Source organism: Lacerta agilis, chromosome 7, assembly GCF_009819535.1.
Source record: "Lacerta agilis isolate rLacAgi1 chromosome 7, rLacAgi1.pri, whole genome shotgun sequence".
Classification (NCBI taxonomy): domain Eukaryota; kingdom Metazoa; phylum Chordata; class Lepidosauria; order Squamata; family Lacertidae; genus Lacerta; species Lacerta agilis.
Genome location: NC_046318.1, coordinates 11,553,805 through 11,571,785, shown reverse-complemented (window position 1 = coordinate 11,571,785; position 17,981 = coordinate 11,553,805). Strand labels below are relative to the sequence as shown.

Here is a 17,981-nt window from a genome sequence, read left to right as displayed (position 1 = left end):
CCTTCAGGTATCCTGGGCCGAGGCCATTTAGGACTTTGAATTGTGCCCCAACACTTTGAATTGTGCTCAGAAACAGACTGGAAGCCAATGTAGGTCTTTCAGGACCGGTGTTATATGGTCTCGGCGGCCACTCCCAGTCACCGGTCTAGCTGCCGCACTCTGGAATAGTTGTAGTTTCCAGGTAGCCCCACATAGAGCACATTGCAGTAATCCAAGCGGGAGATAACCAGGACATGCACCACTCTGGCGAGACAGTCCACGGGCAGGTAGGGTCTCAGCCTGCGTAGCAGATGGAGCTTGTAGACAGCAGCCCTGGACACAGAATTTACCTGTGCCGCCGTGGACATCTGTGAGTCCGAAATGACTCCCAGGCTGCGCACTTGAATTCACCTAACCAGTCCTATCAGCAGAAGCTCTGCTCAAGGACTTTCACTTAAACATTGCAGCTTTCCCCCCGGTCACACACCCACACCTGGTGCAGCCCCTGAAATTGGCTCGCAATGGGTGAAAGGAGAATCCCCCAGAACAGCATGCAGAGCAATGGGAGGAACATGTCATCTGGCAAACAGGAATGCTTGCACAGGTGGCACGATTAAAAGAGTGTGGCATTGGATTTGACCCAGTGGGTACCTAGTAGTCTGGGATGCAACTCTGCACTGAGAGTGAGGAGGAAGGTCTGTGCAGAAAGCAGAAAGCCCTAAAAACGGGAATCCTTTGCTTTGTATAATGGTGAGCTTATATAATATCGGTCTATAAGGTGGTGTTGTGGCCGATAGTTGGTAGCCTCCTTGGATCTGAGTGGAAATGCTAAGGTAAAATCTCACATCCTAGCAATCTTATTTGAATGCAGCATGAAGCAATGAGGTCAGATAAGGTAAGAATAAATAAATAAAAAAGTACAGTAGTCCAAGAATGGGCAGTAAGTTTTCCCTGACCCCTGTTAAAGTGCCTCCCAGCCCTTCTGAAGGCTTAATGTTTCTTTCTTTTTTTCTTTTTTACTTCTAATATTCCCCTTTAATTCACAAACCTGTCAGGCTGATTTAATAAGCTGCTTTTAAGCCCTCCCAAAGTTCCGTTTGCGGCTGCAGCAAACAAAAGTCACAGTGTTAATGGAAATCTGTGTAAATGAGATCAGTCCAAGGTACAGGGTGATTTTGCTGTTTCTGCAATGTGCTTTACTTCATCAAATAAAAGTAGGCTTTTGCCCGAGAGAGGTGCTCATTTTTCTGCCCTGCTTTGAAAACATGTCACGGCAAAGGGCTTGGAGAAAGCGGTGCTGGCACGATGGCTTGGCATTTCGCTGTCGCTTTCCAGAAAACAACAGGGGGTGCTGAAATTGGGAGCAGCCAGTTGCATTTTGTCCCTGGTGGAATAGCGAATGCTGTTTACCTGCTAAGTGCACACACCCCTTTCTTCCTGTTTTAAAAAGGGAATATAGGAAGCTATGAATTCTGCCAGAAGCCTTGGAGTTAAGAGGGGCTGTCTTGTGGAATGCCTAATGGCTGGGAAAAACCTTCCCCAACCTAGTGCCCTTGCTGGCTGGAGCTGATAGGAATTGCTCTCCAAAACACCCAGAAAGCACCAGTTTGTGGAAGGCTGGCCTGCAGTCTTAGTCCATGGTGTTCTCTGAAGAATGGTTCTCATGAGGGGTTGCTGCCCGTTTGACGTCCCCATTTCCTGCAGCCCTTGCGCCTTGCTGGGTTTTGGGAAGGAGGTGTGGTGGCTCTGACGGTACCCCAGAGTCCTCCCTCCTTCCCAAAGCCTAGTTAGTGCTTGCCCAACTTTGGGAAGGAGATGGGAGGGCTCTAGGACCCTGCCAAAGCCTCTGGCTTTGGAAAGGCAGCATGAGGGCGGGGGCGTGAATTTTGTGCCAAGGTGGCAAGCCTTGTGGTTGAGTGGGTAGCTAGGGAGCAGCAGTAAGCCATGTTTTCCTCTGTTCTAATTACTTTGCGTTTAATGAAAGTTTAATTTAATACTGCCTGTGTAAGTTCAGAATATTACACCAGGTGCTGAATTTAGCATCCTTCCAGCCTACTCGCTTGTATTACTTTTTAAAAAAATAATGGATGTTCGGACTTTCAAATTCAGGATACTGAATTCTGAAATTACACAAAATGTGCACGGCCCTGGTTACTACAATATAAGGATATGAGCGAAAAGCTGGTTTGCAACACAATAGACTCTTGCTTTCTCAGAGGGGTCTGCGGCACGCTTGTCATTCTTGTCTAATGTGTTTTGTTTCCTCTCTTTCCAGAATGTGTATGTAAACATAAACCGCATCATGTCTGTAGCCAACCGTTTGGTGGAATCCGGTCACTACGCCTCGCAGCAAATCAAGCAGATTGCTAGCCAGTTGGAGCAGGAATGGAAAGCGTTTGCTGCAGCGCTGGATGAGCGAAGTACCTTATTGGACATGTCGGCCATTTTCCACCAGAAATCGGAGCAGGTCAGTAATTCCGCACGGCGGCGACAGCAGGCTGAGCATTCACGGTCCCATTTAATCTTGAAATGGGTTTTGCGTCTCATGAGCCCCAGTTTGTATGTTTGCCTCTTAAAGGGGCTTTGGGACAGGGCAAGTTCCTGGTTTCTTTTTTCTTTTATTGGTTTTCAATTACATCCCAATAATAGCCTCATTATAACAATGCCAATTGATAATGCAATTATTAATACCAATAGTTCAAATTCCAGATCATATGATTTAGATAATGTGCCCACCCTCACGAGCTTGATTATTTGCTTTATTTCAGTGTTCCAAAATTTCCATTACATTCCAGTCATAATAATAATCCCTTCTACAACAACTGCAGTATTCATAACTTCTATTCGTGTTGACACGTTAAATGATCTATAAAACTACAAGTGAGGAACTCAAGCTGTATCCTTGTTCTGCCTCTGTGTGGCAATTATCTTGTCCGTGGTGTTTCTTCCTGTCCTTGTAAGATGTTATGTCTTTCTTTCCCTTGGTTGTTGCTGTTATCCATCATGCCTTGGGCGGAGCTGATATCCCATTGTTGTTCCAGAAATTTCTCCATTGCTCCGGCAAGTTCCTGGTTTCTGTTGATACTCAAACTTGTATCCCTTTGACTTGAGATCCCTGCTTTGGACAAGGGATGAGGGCCATCGCTCCTCGACACATCCTCACTGTAGCCGTAACACCACCTATATTTTGCCAGAAGGAACAAGGAAATCCTCGTCTTGATTTTGGTTTTTCTTGTTCCCTCCAGCAAAACACACACAAACATTGGGCTGTAGTAACGGAAATTAGAGGCTGCATAGGTCTGCCCATCGTCCTCAAAGCATGGGGAAGTAGAGGGTGTCAGGATGTCCTACACACAAGTAGAACCTTGGCAGAGGCACATGCCCGACTGGCATGTTCCCTCCCTCCTGGGCGACCGTTCGGGAGCTTCAAAAGCATTCCTCAGCCCGAACATCACAGCGACTGATGCCAGAAGACATCAGCACACTTAGGGATCCGGAGAGGTTTGCGCAGTTGCGTAACAGAACTTAGCAACTCTGCGTTTAGGCTAATCTACTTTATTTACATATAAACACACACGGAGCACTTCAACATGGCTCCCTCTCTCTAGCATCAGACAGCAAAGAGAAAGAGCAAAGGCTAATAGTCCCACTTCAGGGAACACAGTAAGACAAACATCCTGTCTACATCATATCCCATCCCTGTGAAATAAAAACATACACTGTCATGTGATAGACAACAATCCCATGACTGCACACGGGGAATGAATCTCCAAACAGCAGGATCTGATGGCAAGCCTGCCTGTAACTGCTTTGGGAATTGATGGTCATTACAAGCTACAAATAAGCTTTTTTTTAAAAAAAAATGTGATGCCTTGTTAAGAGGCGAATGTACGACGTGGTCTTGGAACTCATCTACTGGTGAGTAAAAAACCATAAGCAAAAGCAGTTGTTTGTGCCAATAAAGTTCCAGCGTCTTGAATGGCATCATGGTTGTTCCACCATCTACATTATCCGTCAAACGTTTTGCAAGGATTGTAGAAGATAACTAGAAAGCTGAGGATGCTGCGATGCAAGATTAAAATTAAAAGTTTAACCTGAGGCAAGCGTTTGACTAGGGTCTCTAGCTGCAGGCGTTCTCGGCTATTTAAAGCAACAGTTCTAAGTTGTGCGTAGCCACAAGTGAATTAAAAACCTGATTTAGTGAGAAGCAGGCATAAATGTTCCTCTTATCCCCTGGAGGGCTGTCTCTATAAGTAGAGCGTGTCTTCCTCAAGGGAATGAGCTGCTCACTTGCAAACTCGGCTTTGAGTCGCCCGTCAGTTTTATTTCTGTTATAGTTAGTGGTGTCACTTAATTGTCCCTTTATTGAGCTAAATGGAAGAGTGAAAAATACGGACCGGCTCTCTTTGACGCGCTACGGCTGAAGTTTTGTATTCAACTCTCTACATAAGATTTTTTTTTTAATTCCATTTTACAATTAAGATTAACATTCAAATGAAAATCATAATCATACACTTGCAGGATTCTCTGAATCTTTGGACTTCCCTCTGCCCCCCCCCCCCGGGCTCCATCGTAAGTCTTTTTTTCAACTGCGTTGTATAATGTTCCCCATTTATCATTTAACTCTCATTTTTACCACGGTTCTTGTTACATTACAAGTGTTGTTAAAATCCTGCCAGTGTTTTTAATTGTTTACAGTGTTCTTTAAGGTAACTTATAAATTTTCCCCATTCTTTATTAAATTTGTTGTCTTCTTGATTTTTGATCTTCCCGGTCATTTTTGCCATTTTAGCATAGCCCATCATCTTTATCAGCCATTCTTCTCTGGTAGGGGCTTTTCCTTCCATCTCTAGGCCAAAAGTAACCTCGCAGCTGTTGTTGCATACTTAAATAGTCTTTTCTGTTCCTTTGGTATTTCTGCACCTAAAATTCCTAATAAAAAAGTTTGTGGTATTTTCACAAAGGTTATTTTAAACATTTTTTTAATTCATTGTAAATCATTTCCCAGAATGCTTTAGTTATCTTGCATGTCCATCACATATGGTAGAATCTTGACACTTCCAACACATGTTTGTAGCAGTTACCGTATTTTTTGCTGCATAGGGCGCACCGGACCATAGGGCGCACCTCGTTTTTAGAGGAGGAAACCAGAAAAAAAAATTATGGTTTTCCTCCTCCAAAAGCCCTGGTTTTTTTTTTGAGGATCAGCTAAAAGTTTTGAAGCTTTTTTTTGCAAAGGGAAAAGCCCTGGTTTTTTGAGGATCAGCTAAAAGTTTTGCAGCTTTTTTTGCAAAGGGGTAAAAGCAAAGCTCCTTTTGCAAAAGGGGGAAAGCAAAGAGGAAAAGCCCCGTTTTTATGGGGTCCAACTCACATTTCTGCAGCTTCTAAAGGAAAGGGAGCCTTTTCTACAGTTTCCAGACAGATAATCTAATCAGCCAGTCACATGTCGCTGGGGAAACAAACAACCTCCCTCTGCAGCACATTCAACAATGGAGGCCTGGGCAAGAGGGCGGGGCTGAAAGGGAGCCGGGGACTCTTATCTCTCTCCCGATCTCTTGCTGATCAGCTGCTGCGCGGGGTCCTTTCAACACCCCCTTTTCTCTTTGTAAAATAAAAAGCATGATCCTCTTTTGGCCCCTGGGCAATTCAGCTCCAGAGACCACCATTCGCTCCATAAGACGCACAGATATTCCCCTTATTTGCAGGAGGAAAAAAGTTGTCTTAGGGAGCGAAAAATATGGTATATACATTTTTGCTAGTTTAGTAGGAGTGATTTAGCCCATCAAACAGTGAAGAGGACCAGATTAAAGAAGATCAGGTGTCTCTATACCTTCAGTAGTTGTGAAGAATCAACAATTCTGGCAGGGGCAGCTTTTAAAAAACAGCTGCACAAAATAGCTGCAAAATGGTATATTGCTATTAGTGGCGCAAAAGAGTTATGAACGTGGCACAGATGGGAGACATTGTACCAAAACCGAACATGGAACAGGGTTGTTGTTTTTTGCTTGCGTTGGAGCAGTGGCTAATAAGACATGGAAGACCTCGATTGAAATCTTTCCTCACCTAAAGGAAAGCCCTGAGCAGGTACAGTATCTCTTGCAGAGAGAACTGAGGTCCTGAGTTCAGATACCACAACCTGCCCAGGGCTGCTGTATGGGGATGATGATAAATGCTAAGTATTTGGGGAGGGGTCAGAGCTTAGAATGCATGCAAAAAGTCATAGGTTCGGTTCCTGGGGTCTTCAGCAGAAAAGGTGATCAGACTGGGAAATACCCCTGCCATAGACCTCGAAGACAGCTGCCAGTTGGGGTTGATGGCATTGGACTGGACCCAATGGCAGGTTCTTCACCTGCCATCTTCAAGGGGTTTAGTCTTACCTACGTTGTGAGTTCAGATATTGGCGATGAGTTCGGTCTACCAGGAGCATAGCTGTCAACTTTTTCCTTTTCTTGCGAGGAATCCTATTCGGAATAAGGGAATTTCCCTTTAAAAAGGGGAAAAGTTGACAGCTGTGACCAGGTTCCTCCTTCTGCTGGAGGTAGTTGAGGGTTTTAGAGCTGCTTCCCAACTCTGGGCCATGATTATTTGGCTACTACTGCTGCTAGATTAAAATAACACCATAAGGAATTTGGGTGACAGGAATGCATGCCACTTAGGCCTATTAGGGATGTTTATGATGGCCTGCATACAGCCTTCTTTCCCATTCCCGGTTTGCGTTATAGTGACTGCCTTAAGTTCCCCCATTACTAATGCCAGTTTGAGCATGCTTCTTCTTTCACAAGCAAAAGTTGGCATTGCGTAATTTCGGAACAAAGAGTGCATCGCTTGCGGCCAACTTGCTATTGGACTACAGTCCCCCAAGTGTGCCTGGTCGTTGTGGCACGAGTGCCCAAACGATTAAGAGGGAGAGACTTCTATTTTCTTTCAGTGTTCCCCTCTGTGTAAAACTTGAGGAGAAATAAAAATAGAGCACGTAGGCGGAGTCTGGGACTAATTGAATTAGCCTTATTAATGCTGTGTGCTTGGGTGCTTAATTGTAGTGCTTTCGCCACAGGAAAACAGGCTACGAATTATAAGCTAACACCATGACTCTGTATGTTAGGGAGCGTGTTAACAGTGAGGATGATAGGGCTGCCCTGATCCGACAGGATTTTCTGCTGCCAGAAATTGCAGCTGAACCCTTTAAAGGTTTTTGGATGCATTTGGAACTGTCCTGTTTCGCATGTCAATTGAGGTTTGGCTTCGGGTTTTTTTTACTGCTTCCATATGTGTTTGTTTCCTCTCCCAAGCCCCTCCACAGCTTAACAAAAGAGCTCTCATTTTACTCAAGCGGTGTTTTCCACACACCCCCTTCCTTTTACAACTGTCTCTCCGTTGCAGAGGATAGCAAAATAAATGTGTAATTCTTTTATTTTCTGAAGGCATCCTATTCTTTGATCCGGATTAAGCAAGGGCAGAAACGAATCTGAATTCATGCTAGTAGCTATAGCCGAAGAGGTTCCTAAGGCATTCCTGCTATTCCTCGTAGAGTCGAGCGTTTTCTGGGTAGAAGAGCGCAGGGTTTTAAAGGCAGGCGGATATAAATCTTGCCTTCAGGAGGGCTAGTTTGCTCCTTGGTTCACGTTTGTCTAACGTTACGCACGAAGCCTAATGCAATCTCTTAATTTGCGTTCTGGTGCAAATAACTAGGAATTTCTTTCCTTCTAGTACATGAGTAACGTGGATTCCTGGTGTAAGGCCTGTGGAGAGGTAGATCTCCCTTCGGAACTTCAGGACCTTGAGGACTCCATCCATCACCACCAAGGAATATATGAGCATATTACTCTGGCATATTCTGAGGTAAGGTAACACCACTGCCCCTATTTTTAAGCGGATTGTTTGTCGGGCTTAATCTAATGCAAGGGCTGCTTCGCACATTTCACTTTTTAGCGGAGAAAAGCAGCACCCTCACGAATAACAGTTATAAAGGCGTAAGCTTTTGGAGGCTGGCGACTCCATCATTGGATACATGTAGTGTTATCTTCAGTCGACAGCACGCACACGTACTCGGGGCAGAGGAGAAGTAATATGTCCACTGTTTACTTCTCTTATATATGCAGGCGGTGGCCATTTTTCGTGGGGGGTTCCGTTCCTGGCCCCCGCATGCGTTGGCAGGGCGGGCATAAGCCTGCCCCATTACGCCCCTGTTCTGCCCTCTCGCTGCCCTTCTCTGGGTCCAAAAGGACCCACATGTCAGTCACACGTCCATTGGACGCTTGCAAAATGGTTGCCACCTGTATTTCCAGTTGAGGATAACAGTTGGTTCAACTGGTGAAATGGGGTCTAGTTTGCAAAAGCTTGCGCCCCACTCCCTTCCCTGGAGGGGCCATTGTTTTTGTTGCTGCTTGGGTGTTCTGTATTTTATTTTCAGGTATTGTTTCAGTCTTTGTTAGCATGAAATACTGATTTGCTCTTGGTTGATATTGAGAGTGGATTTTTGTTAACGCCGTTTTCTGTTTCGCAAGTGTTGATTCATTTTCTTGAAATGTTGTTAACTTTTATTCCGCATGTCACTGTGCTGCACTGAGCATAGTTCTATCATTATCATTATTATTAATTTCATTTCTATACCGCTTTATATTTTAAAGAAAAATCTCAAAGCGGTTTACAGCACATTAAAGCATCAATAAAACGACCCAGAATTATACTTTACTGAAGAAAGTAAAATATAAAGCATACAGGTTCAAAGCAACATAATGAACAGGAAACTAAAATATTATCTTAAAAGACTTCTAAATAAAATGTTACAAAAGAGGTCAACTACAGAATACGTATTTTAACACAAACATGGTTCTATCAGCATACAAATAGACTCATGATATTAACAATAAATACAAACGTGTTGGAGAGTATTCTGCTGCTTTTGCTACGACAGGTTAGCCCTGCTTTTCTTCTGGAAATGTTTACGCTTTTTAAGTGTACACAAAGATGCTTTAAGTGTACAGTTTAAACTGTGTGCGGTGGTACCTCGGGTTACGTACCCGAGCCGTTCCGGGGTGCTGTTTGCACCCCGAAAAGTACATAACCCGAGCGTCCATTTTGCACACGTGCAAAGCGCGATATTGCGCTTCTGCGCATGCGCAAACTGCGCAGAACGCTTCTGCGCATGCACAGAAGCGTCCGCACGATGAAATTCACTTCTGGGTTTGCGGGGTTCATAACCCGAAAAAACGCAACCCGAAGCGGACGTAACCCGAGGTACCACTGTAGTGCAAATGTTAGACATACAGTTTGCAAACATGTGCGATACAAATTTGCTGATTTGGGAAGCAATTGGGATTGGCTGCAGCTCCCTGTTGAGAGTGTATCTGTAGCAAAGCCAGATTTGCTTCTGTGTGAAAGGGCCTAAGGGCTGAATACTACTGGGGACGTTTCATGCCGTTTTTCTGTGGGCTGTGTGCAAGCATAATGTCATTAATTAATTTGACTTGTTGCCTCATGGATGCAACATTGATTTGATAATTCAGTCTGGGTCTCCCAGCAAATGCTGGCTTTGTTTCACGTTATCTTGGCGGGGAGGAGGTGGTATATTTGTCAGATATATTGTTAGATCAATAAAACAGCTGACCTGTGAATTTCACTGCATTTGGTCAAGGTGATGGGTGCACTCAGTCTTTACCCAGGTTCCCTTCCTTGCTAGGGGATGTTGCTGTTGTTATTACTGTTAATAATAATAATAATAATAATAATAATAATAATAATAATAATAAAGTTACCCACTCTTCATCATAAGGTCCCACGGCAGATAGAAGCAACAAAAACTGTACTATTTAAAATAAAAGCAAGCAACCATGCACAATGGGTATCAGGTTAATTTCCGGTTTCCAGGTCGGTGACAAATACTTTTCAGCTGTCAAAGGCAAGGGTAAAGAGATGTGACTTCAGGATACGAAGAAAGCAGAATAATGATGCCAGATGCACCTCTGTAGGCAGTAAATTTCACAATTTTGGGGGTACCTGAAAGAAGCCTTCTTCTGGGCAGCCCCTCCTTGAACCTCTGAGGTTGGTGGAGATATGAGGACAGCTTCTTCTGCTGAGCTTCACACACAGGATAGTCTGTAGGGCAGTCATAGGCAAACTCTGGCCCTCCAGATGTTTGGGACTACAATTCCCATCACCCCTAGCTAACAGGACCAGTGGTCAGGGATGATGGGAATTGTAGCCCCAAACATCTGGAGGGCCAGAGTTTCTCTGCCTGCTGTAGGGGAATCAATCGGTCTTTTAGGAAAATGTAAGGCAGCCTTCAGTCCCTCTCTCTTATAATTAGCTCTACCTTTACACTTGGAAAGCTTTCCATTCTGTGCTTTTTCTTCTCTAGCTTTTGACTATAGAACATTCTTTGCATTTTTCTCCTCCCTCCACACCCAACTGCTTTTTCCTAAATCTTCACAGTAATTGCCGTGGAAGCCTGAGAAGAAAGAGGCACGTAGAATGATAGTTTTGTTCACAAATTGGGTAGCTCTGAAGTGTCCCTGATCCTCTTTACCAACTTCAGACACCCATCAGCTTTATTAGCGTCCCTCAATATAGTTTAACAATAATAACCTTGAAGGCTTGTTTTAGTAAAGTATTGGCCTTGTTTCTGTACACTGGCCAGAAGAGGCATAGATCTAACCTCACTTGCCTATCCTTTGAGGTCAAAATGTTCCAGTAAATTTATTTCAGTATCCATCTTGCCTCTCTTTTTGATTAATTTCAGTGTGTGGGCAGGAACACTAACACAATTGTTTTCTGTGCTTCTGTTCTCCAACCTTTATATTGAACAAACAAACCTGTGAAATAATGTGTGTCCAACCATTATACCCAAGAGATCCAGAGCAGGAGAAAAAGCAGTTTCTGTTTATCAAGAGTCAATCAGATTGTGTGTAAATACAAAAGTGACCTCTCACATTCCTCCGGGATAACGGCCCATCATGGCTCCACCTGTTCTCCAAAGGCAATAAGTGCACCCAAACCTGAAGTAAGGTGAGCCTTGGCCTTCCTCAACCCAAGCCCATTTCATAGAATCATAGAGTTGGAAGAGACCACAAGGGCCATCCAGTCCAACCCCCTGCCAAGCAGGAAACACCATCAAAGCATTCCTGACAGATGGCTGTCAAGCCTCTGCTTAAAGACCTCCAAAGAAGGAGACTCCACCACACTCCTTGGCAGCAAATTCCACTGTCGAACAGCTCTTACTGTCAGGAAGTTCTTCCTAATGTTTAGGTGGAATCTTCTTTCTTGTAGTTTGAATCCATTGCCCCGTGTCCGCTTCTCTGGAGCAGCAGAAAACAACCTTTCACCCTCCTCTATATGACATCCTTTTATATATTTGAACATGGCTATCAGATCACCCCTTAAACCTTCTCTTCTCCAGGCTAAACATACCCAGCTCCCTAAGCCGTTCCTCATAAGGCATCGTTTCCAGGCCTTTGACCATTTTGGTTGCCCTCCTCTGGACACGTTCCAGCTTGTCAGTATCCTTCTTGAACTGTGGTGCCCAGAACTGGACACAGTATTCCAGGTGAGGTCTGACCAGAGCAGAATATAGTGGTACTATTACTTCCCTTGATCTAGATGCTATACTCCTATTGATGCAGCCCAGAATTGCATTGGCTTTTTTAGCTGCTGCATCACACTGTTGACTCATGTCAAGTTTATGGTCTACCAAGACTCCTAGATCCTTTTCACATGTACTGCTCTCAAGCCAGGTGTCACCCATCCTGTATTTGTGTCTTTCATTTTTTTTGCCCAAGTGTAGTACTTTACATTTCTCCCTGTTAAAATTCATCTTGTTTGCTTTGGCCCAGTTCTCTAGTCTGTTAAGGTCATTTTGAAGTGTGATCCTGTCCTCCGGGGTATTAGCCACCCCTCCTAATTTGGTGTCATCTGCAAACTTGATCAAGTTACCCTCAAGCCCATCATCCAAGTCATTGATGAAGATGTTGAATAAGACTGGGCCCAAGACAGAACCCTGTGGCACCCCTTGATTTTGTCTTGGCTGTTTGCTCCTTGCAGATTATCAGTGTGACCTCTCACATTACTATCTGCATGCAGCGAAGGGAGTTAGGTGGGAGTTTGCAGTCTGCTCCCGATCTCAGAACTCCCGGAGGCTTTGAAGAGTAGGGAGAGAACTGGCATCTGAAGGCGCACCAAAAATGATCCCTAGTTTTGCTCAGTCAGTCGTTGCCACCTGTAGCTGAAATATGAACGCTGCACCTTTGACTCGGAGCTGTCTTGGCGGAGAGGAAAAAGGACACTTCTTCTAACAGTGCATGGTGAAACAAACTCAAGTCATTTCTCCCCCCCACTAGAAGAGGCAGCCAAGCCCAGTCTTGCTCACCTTAAATGAGCCCCATGGCCGCGTTTTCTCTACTGGAGTCAAATGATGGAGACGCAGGAAGGATTTCAGTGTTGCACTAAATCAGGCTTCCTCAAACTCGGCCCTCCAGATGTTTTCGGCCTACAACTCCCATGATCCCTCGCTAGCAGGACCAGTGGTGAGGGATGATGGGAATTGTAGTCTCAACATCCGGAGGGCCGAGTTTGAGGAAGCCTGCACTAAATAAACATACGTTCCTTCAGTACAAGCATTTCGTATTGACCTCCCCGCCCCATGTTATGTTCTGGGGGTCCTCCTGACCCCCTAGAACAAGTTGGGGTGGCAGAAGAGGGAAGAAAACCCCACTGCTTTGTAGTGGCTCCTTCTAGCAGAACTACTTACTTGAACCTGGCCCTCAAAATCCCAGCCTTTTGGGTGAACCAGTTGCTGTTCCTTCACCCCCAGTGCCAGAGATGAAATAACCGCTTTGCTATAATTTCAGTACATAAATGCGCCGTGTGCCGTCAGCTATATGTGGGGGTTTCCAAGAAGCAGCTCTCTGTAGTAAGCTTTCTCAGCAGGAAGATGCTCTAGGGCAAGAGCATGGAAACCTTTTGGCCCCCGTGGGCCAACCCTGACAAGTGGGTTGTTGCCCCGAGTAAGTAACGAGGTTTCTTCAGAACCTACCCAATACAGTTACCAAAGAATAAAAGTTTCCTCAATGAGAGTATGTAGCCTTGTGTCCCTTTAAGGTTCTAGACTAATGCGGAAAAAACATCGAAGAGAGATGAGGCGAGGAAGCAGGATTGGAGACGCGATGGAAGGGCGATAATAAGAATAATAATTTTATTACTTGTAACCCACCCATCTGACTGGGTTGCCCCAGCCCCTCTGGGCAGCTTCTAACATAAAAACGTAATAAAACGTCAAACATTAAAAACTTCCCTGTACAGGGCTGGCTTTAGATGCCTTTTTAAAGTTGTGTAGTTATTTATCTGATGGGAGGGCGTTCCACAGGGCGGGTGCCACTACCAAGAAGGCCCTCTGCCTGATTTCTTGTGATCTTGCTTCTTGCAGTGAGGGAACCAGAAGACCCTCAGAGCTGGATCTCAGTGTCCGGACTGAATGATTGGGGTGGAGATGCTTCTTTGGGTTTACAAGAATGATTGGGTTTGGAACAATCTTCCCTCATGAGGACTGAACAATGTGGTCTCTTGGGAACAAATAATTCATGACTTAGATCCCTGAGGGGGAAGGGTTATCTGAGGCGATAGGTGAATTTGAATCGGGCCGCTCATAGGGAAAGGGGATTTTCCAGGTGCACTGGGTCACACAAGGTATGGCAATCCAGTTTTCCCCAATCACAAGATAGAGAGGGTCGTCTTAGAGAGCAGAGGCAAGAGCCATGAACCAATTATAGTAGTGGACCCGACATTTGTACCATCCTTGAAACTTCAGTGCCGAATGCAAAATGGCAGCATCTGTGTACAAGACAGATGAAGAACACTTAAGAGATGCAAGCGACTGCTGATCAGTTTACCGTTAAGGCAATGTCACTTAGAAGGGAGGGTTTTCACCTCCGAAGCGGCCATTATTTTATTGCAGTTCCTTTTAACGCAGAGACGAAGGAGCGAAATAAAATCTGTACTAATTGTTCACCGCATCTCCCAGCTGCTCAGTTTATATTTAAAAGCAAAACAGATACGCGGTGCTTTTTAGCTGGATAAATATCACGTACAGCATTTTTTAAATAATAAAGTGAGATTCTTGTGAAAGGTGGGAGGCGTCAAGTCTCTAAAAATGTTTTAAAAAGAAAACCCAGGATATTTCTGAAATACGGTGGTGTCGACTTGTTGCCATATGTGCTGGTTAGCAGCTAACCTGTATCAGGGACACTGTTTTTCAACTCAGCATTGGCAGCAAGGCCAGAAATGGCCCACTCATTCACACCTACGCAAGCACAGACCCAGACAGAGGGCTTTTTAATCCCATCTCTCTGTGTGCCTACAGCAAAAGCAGTTTGGGCAGAGCCCTCCCCTTAATACACACCTCAGCTGCTATGGGCTTGAACCTAGGAATGGGTAGCAAGCACATTGTGTGTAATTAGGGGCAAGACGGTGTTACCAAGGTGCTTAATTGAGCTGGCACTCTGAGCATGCCCTTAAACTCCTTCGGTCATTTAGCTTCCTTCAAGTGTAGATGAACCAAGAAAGAGAAGGCTTTGACAAATGCACAGATGCCAGTGAACCCTGGCATACCTTAACTATCCTCATTAATATCAGGCACACTTTCCCTCTGTATCCGAGCTCCAGATATACGCTAATACCCGACTCTGCCCTCTTTATCAGTTTGCCCACTGCTAACAGGACACCGATTAGCCCTGGTGTGAAACTTGGAACCAGCAGTCCCACACGAATCAGGCTGTATCATTTCAGTAGGCAGGAGGTCCTTACGATGGTTGAGGATGTAAAAAATAAAATTAAACATGGGAGGATGCTGTATGTTCCACATCTTCCCCATGCCATTCCTTGCACCTTCAACAGCATGGTGCCCTCCAGATATTCTGGACCCAGGGGTCAGCAACCTTTTTCAGCCGTGGGCCTGTCCACTGTCCCTCAGACCATGTGGTGGACCAGACTATTTTTGGGGGTGGGTTGAACTAATTCCTATGCCCCACAAATAACCCAGAGATGCATTTTAAAGAAAAGGACAGATTCTACTCATGTAAAAACATGCTGATTCCCGGACTGTCTGTGGGCTGGATTGAGAAGGCAATTGGGCTGCATCCGGCTCCTGGCCTTAGATTGCCTACCCCTGTTCTGGACTACGATTCGCTGTATCTTAACACCTTTTTTGTTGTGCACGAACATTCAGACGTTTATATCACCTAGCTACAGTTTTTAGTGCTACTATCCAGTAATAGACTGTAATTTCTCTCAGTATTAAACAGCTGCCATGTTCCCCTGAAAATAAGCCATACCCTGAAAATAATCCATAGTGTGTTTTCTTGAGGGGGAAAAAATATAAAACAGTGTATTTGACATTGCTCTTTCGGTCATGTTAATTTGGGACAATTTTTCCCCAATTTAAAACAAAAACTCCCAAGAGAGACAAACATTGTGTTGAAAAACCGATTCTTTAATATGTTAGAATGTGTTTCAAGTGGGAGGGAAGTAAGCAAGCTTGTACAGTCAGGGTACAGAGTTGGTTATTGTCATTGGAGTGAAGCGAGAAAGGAATTAGACCCCATTTCTACATAATATAAAAAGGAGCTATGAAGATTAAGGCAACCATGTTTTTTCCCTCATGTTCAATAGACTTTAATAAATTGTAACTAAAAGATGTGTTCACTCAAGCATCAGATTGATCACTGAGTGAAAAATTACTGCTGCCACCACTGTCATACTTCATATTTGGCTGTTCTTTGAAGATAGATGGGCAAAGTATCTGAAGACGTGTGCATGCACACGGAAGCTCATACCAAGAACAAACTTAGTTGGTCTCTAAGGTGCTACTGGAAGGAATTTTTATTTTGTTTTGACTATGGCAGACCAACACGGCTACCTACTTGTCAAAGGAACCAGGTTTACTGAAGTCTTTCCGTCCTTCTGCAGACAAAGCCATTGCAAGCACTCAGCCCGATGAGGCTGGAATTCTTAGCTAAGCAAAACGCATTCAGTTAGTCAGGCTAGATGCCAATAAAACTTTTCAATGAAATCAGCCTGTACGGCTTCAAAATTCAGAGAGAGGCAATCTTGATTCTTGACATTCATTGTCAAATACGTCTTAACGCCCAGGCCTTAAAAACCCACCACGTAGTCAAAAGCCCCCAGCTGCCTGTAGCATCTTCTGTTTTTAGGAGATGTTCGACAGCTAGAAGGCCTCATTCTAGTGCCCCCTCTCTATCTTTCGTGTGCTGTTTCTCACATGCTTTCTTGGTCGCCTATCATATACAGGTTCATTTTGCAGAAAGGATCTGCTTCAGAGCTTTGCATGGGTTCGGCTGGTGGTGGCACTTGTCAGAACCAATTGTCTTCTAACCATAGGAAGACAATTTGGAGGGTTTACCATTGAATGCTAAAGTTCAGCGATAGTACAGCAGCTGGAACACACTGAAATGCTTGTTGCACTTGGCCTAATGTGTAGCTATCTGATGGCAGCTAACAACTGGCTGAACAAATTTATTTGACAACGATGGCACTTTCCCACAATTGTGTGATGCTGCATCTAAACCACAGCCTGCCTGTTGCTCCTCAGACTTAAATATTATGTATTGAATGTAAAGTATTGAGTTATTGAAACTAAGGCTCCTTCTGCACTGTACGTTTAAAACACCATTATTGCACGACTTTGAACCATTTTGGCTTCCCCCAAAGATTCATGGGAACTGTAGTGTTTTTTAGGGTCCTGAGAGTTGTTAGGCGAGGCCTGTTCCGCTCACAGGGCTACAATTCCCAGAGTGGTTCAGCAATTGGTCCCTCTTCCCAGGGAACTCTGGGAATTGTGAGGTCTCAGGAAGGGCCTGACTCTTCCACTGTATCCACACACACCCCTCCACTTTTGGGTCCACTTCAGTGGTAGATGAGACAATCAAATATGACCATTACCTTTTAGCAAGTTATTTTTAAAAAAATCTATGGAATCATTTGTAAGATGAACGCTGTAGGATGATAACCATATTTCGTAGCACTTTAGAGACCAACTAAGTTTGTTCTTGCTATGAGCTTTCGTGTGCATGCACACTTCTTCAGGTATCTGAAGCATGCACACGAAAGCTCATACCAAGAACAAACTTAGTTGGTCTCTAAGGTGCTACTGGAAGGAATTTTTTTTAATTTTAATTTTAATTTTTTATATTTTATATTTTAATTTTTTATTTTGTTTTGACTATGGCAGACCAACACAGCTAACTACCTGTAACTGGAACCATATTTCGGGTTCCGTAAAGGATGGGGAAAAAATCCTGCAGTTAATTTAAAAAAAAAAAAAATTCAGGAAAAGTAAGGTGACAAAGCTATTTGTGTTTGAAAAGCTCTGGGTTTTTCATGGTGCCTGCTTTTATACAACTGGATTCAAGAGACCGTATGTTGTTGCTGTTACTTAAATTTGTATACCTCCCCATACTCACAGGCCTCAGGGTGGTTACAATATAAAAACACAAAATGAATAATAAAAACAACCCAGTGCCCCCCCCCCCATACTCCACAGACCTTCCTTGTTTCTCTCTGTGTGTGTGTGTGTGTGTCTCTCTCTCTCCCTGCCACCAACCCTCTGCAGTTTGGGGGATCTTTGAGAGCAGGAATGGGGAACTGGTGGTGGTAACAACAACAACAACAACAACAATTTATTTATTTATACATACATACATACATACATACATACATACATACATACTCCGCCTGTCTGGCTGGGTTTCCCCAGCCACTCAGGGTGGCTCCCAACAGAATATTAAAAACACAATAAAACATCAAACATTAACAACATCCCTAAACAAGGCTGCCTGTTATTACTATTACAGGACTGCTGGTTATTACTATTATTATTTAATATATTACCTGCCCTTCGCCCTAAGGTCCCAAGCAGGATTGCAATGCAATGCTTTAAAATCCAACATTTAGAGCAACTTACAGTCACCAAAATAGAGTTGGTCTTAAGGTGATAT

The 17,981-nt window shown here is 44.1% G+C and overlaps 1 protein-coding gene across 3 annotated transcripts in view; it reads left to right on the top strand.

Annotated features, from left to right (window-relative positions):
* TRIO (trio Rho guanine nucleotide exchange factor) overlaps positions 1–17,981 on the top strand; it is a 258,906-nt gene that overhangs the window by 90,445 nt on the left and 150,480 nt on the right. For all 3 annotated transcript variants that reach the window (XM_033154381.1, XM_033154382.1, XM_033154383.1), the window contains exons 7-8: positions 2,255–2,446; positions 7,687–7,818. In XM_033154381.1, the coding sequence (XP_033010272.1) occupies positions 2,255–2,446; positions 7,687–7,818 (324 nt within the window). The remainder of the gene's footprint in view (positions 1–2,254; positions 2,447–7,686; positions 7,819–17,981) is intronic.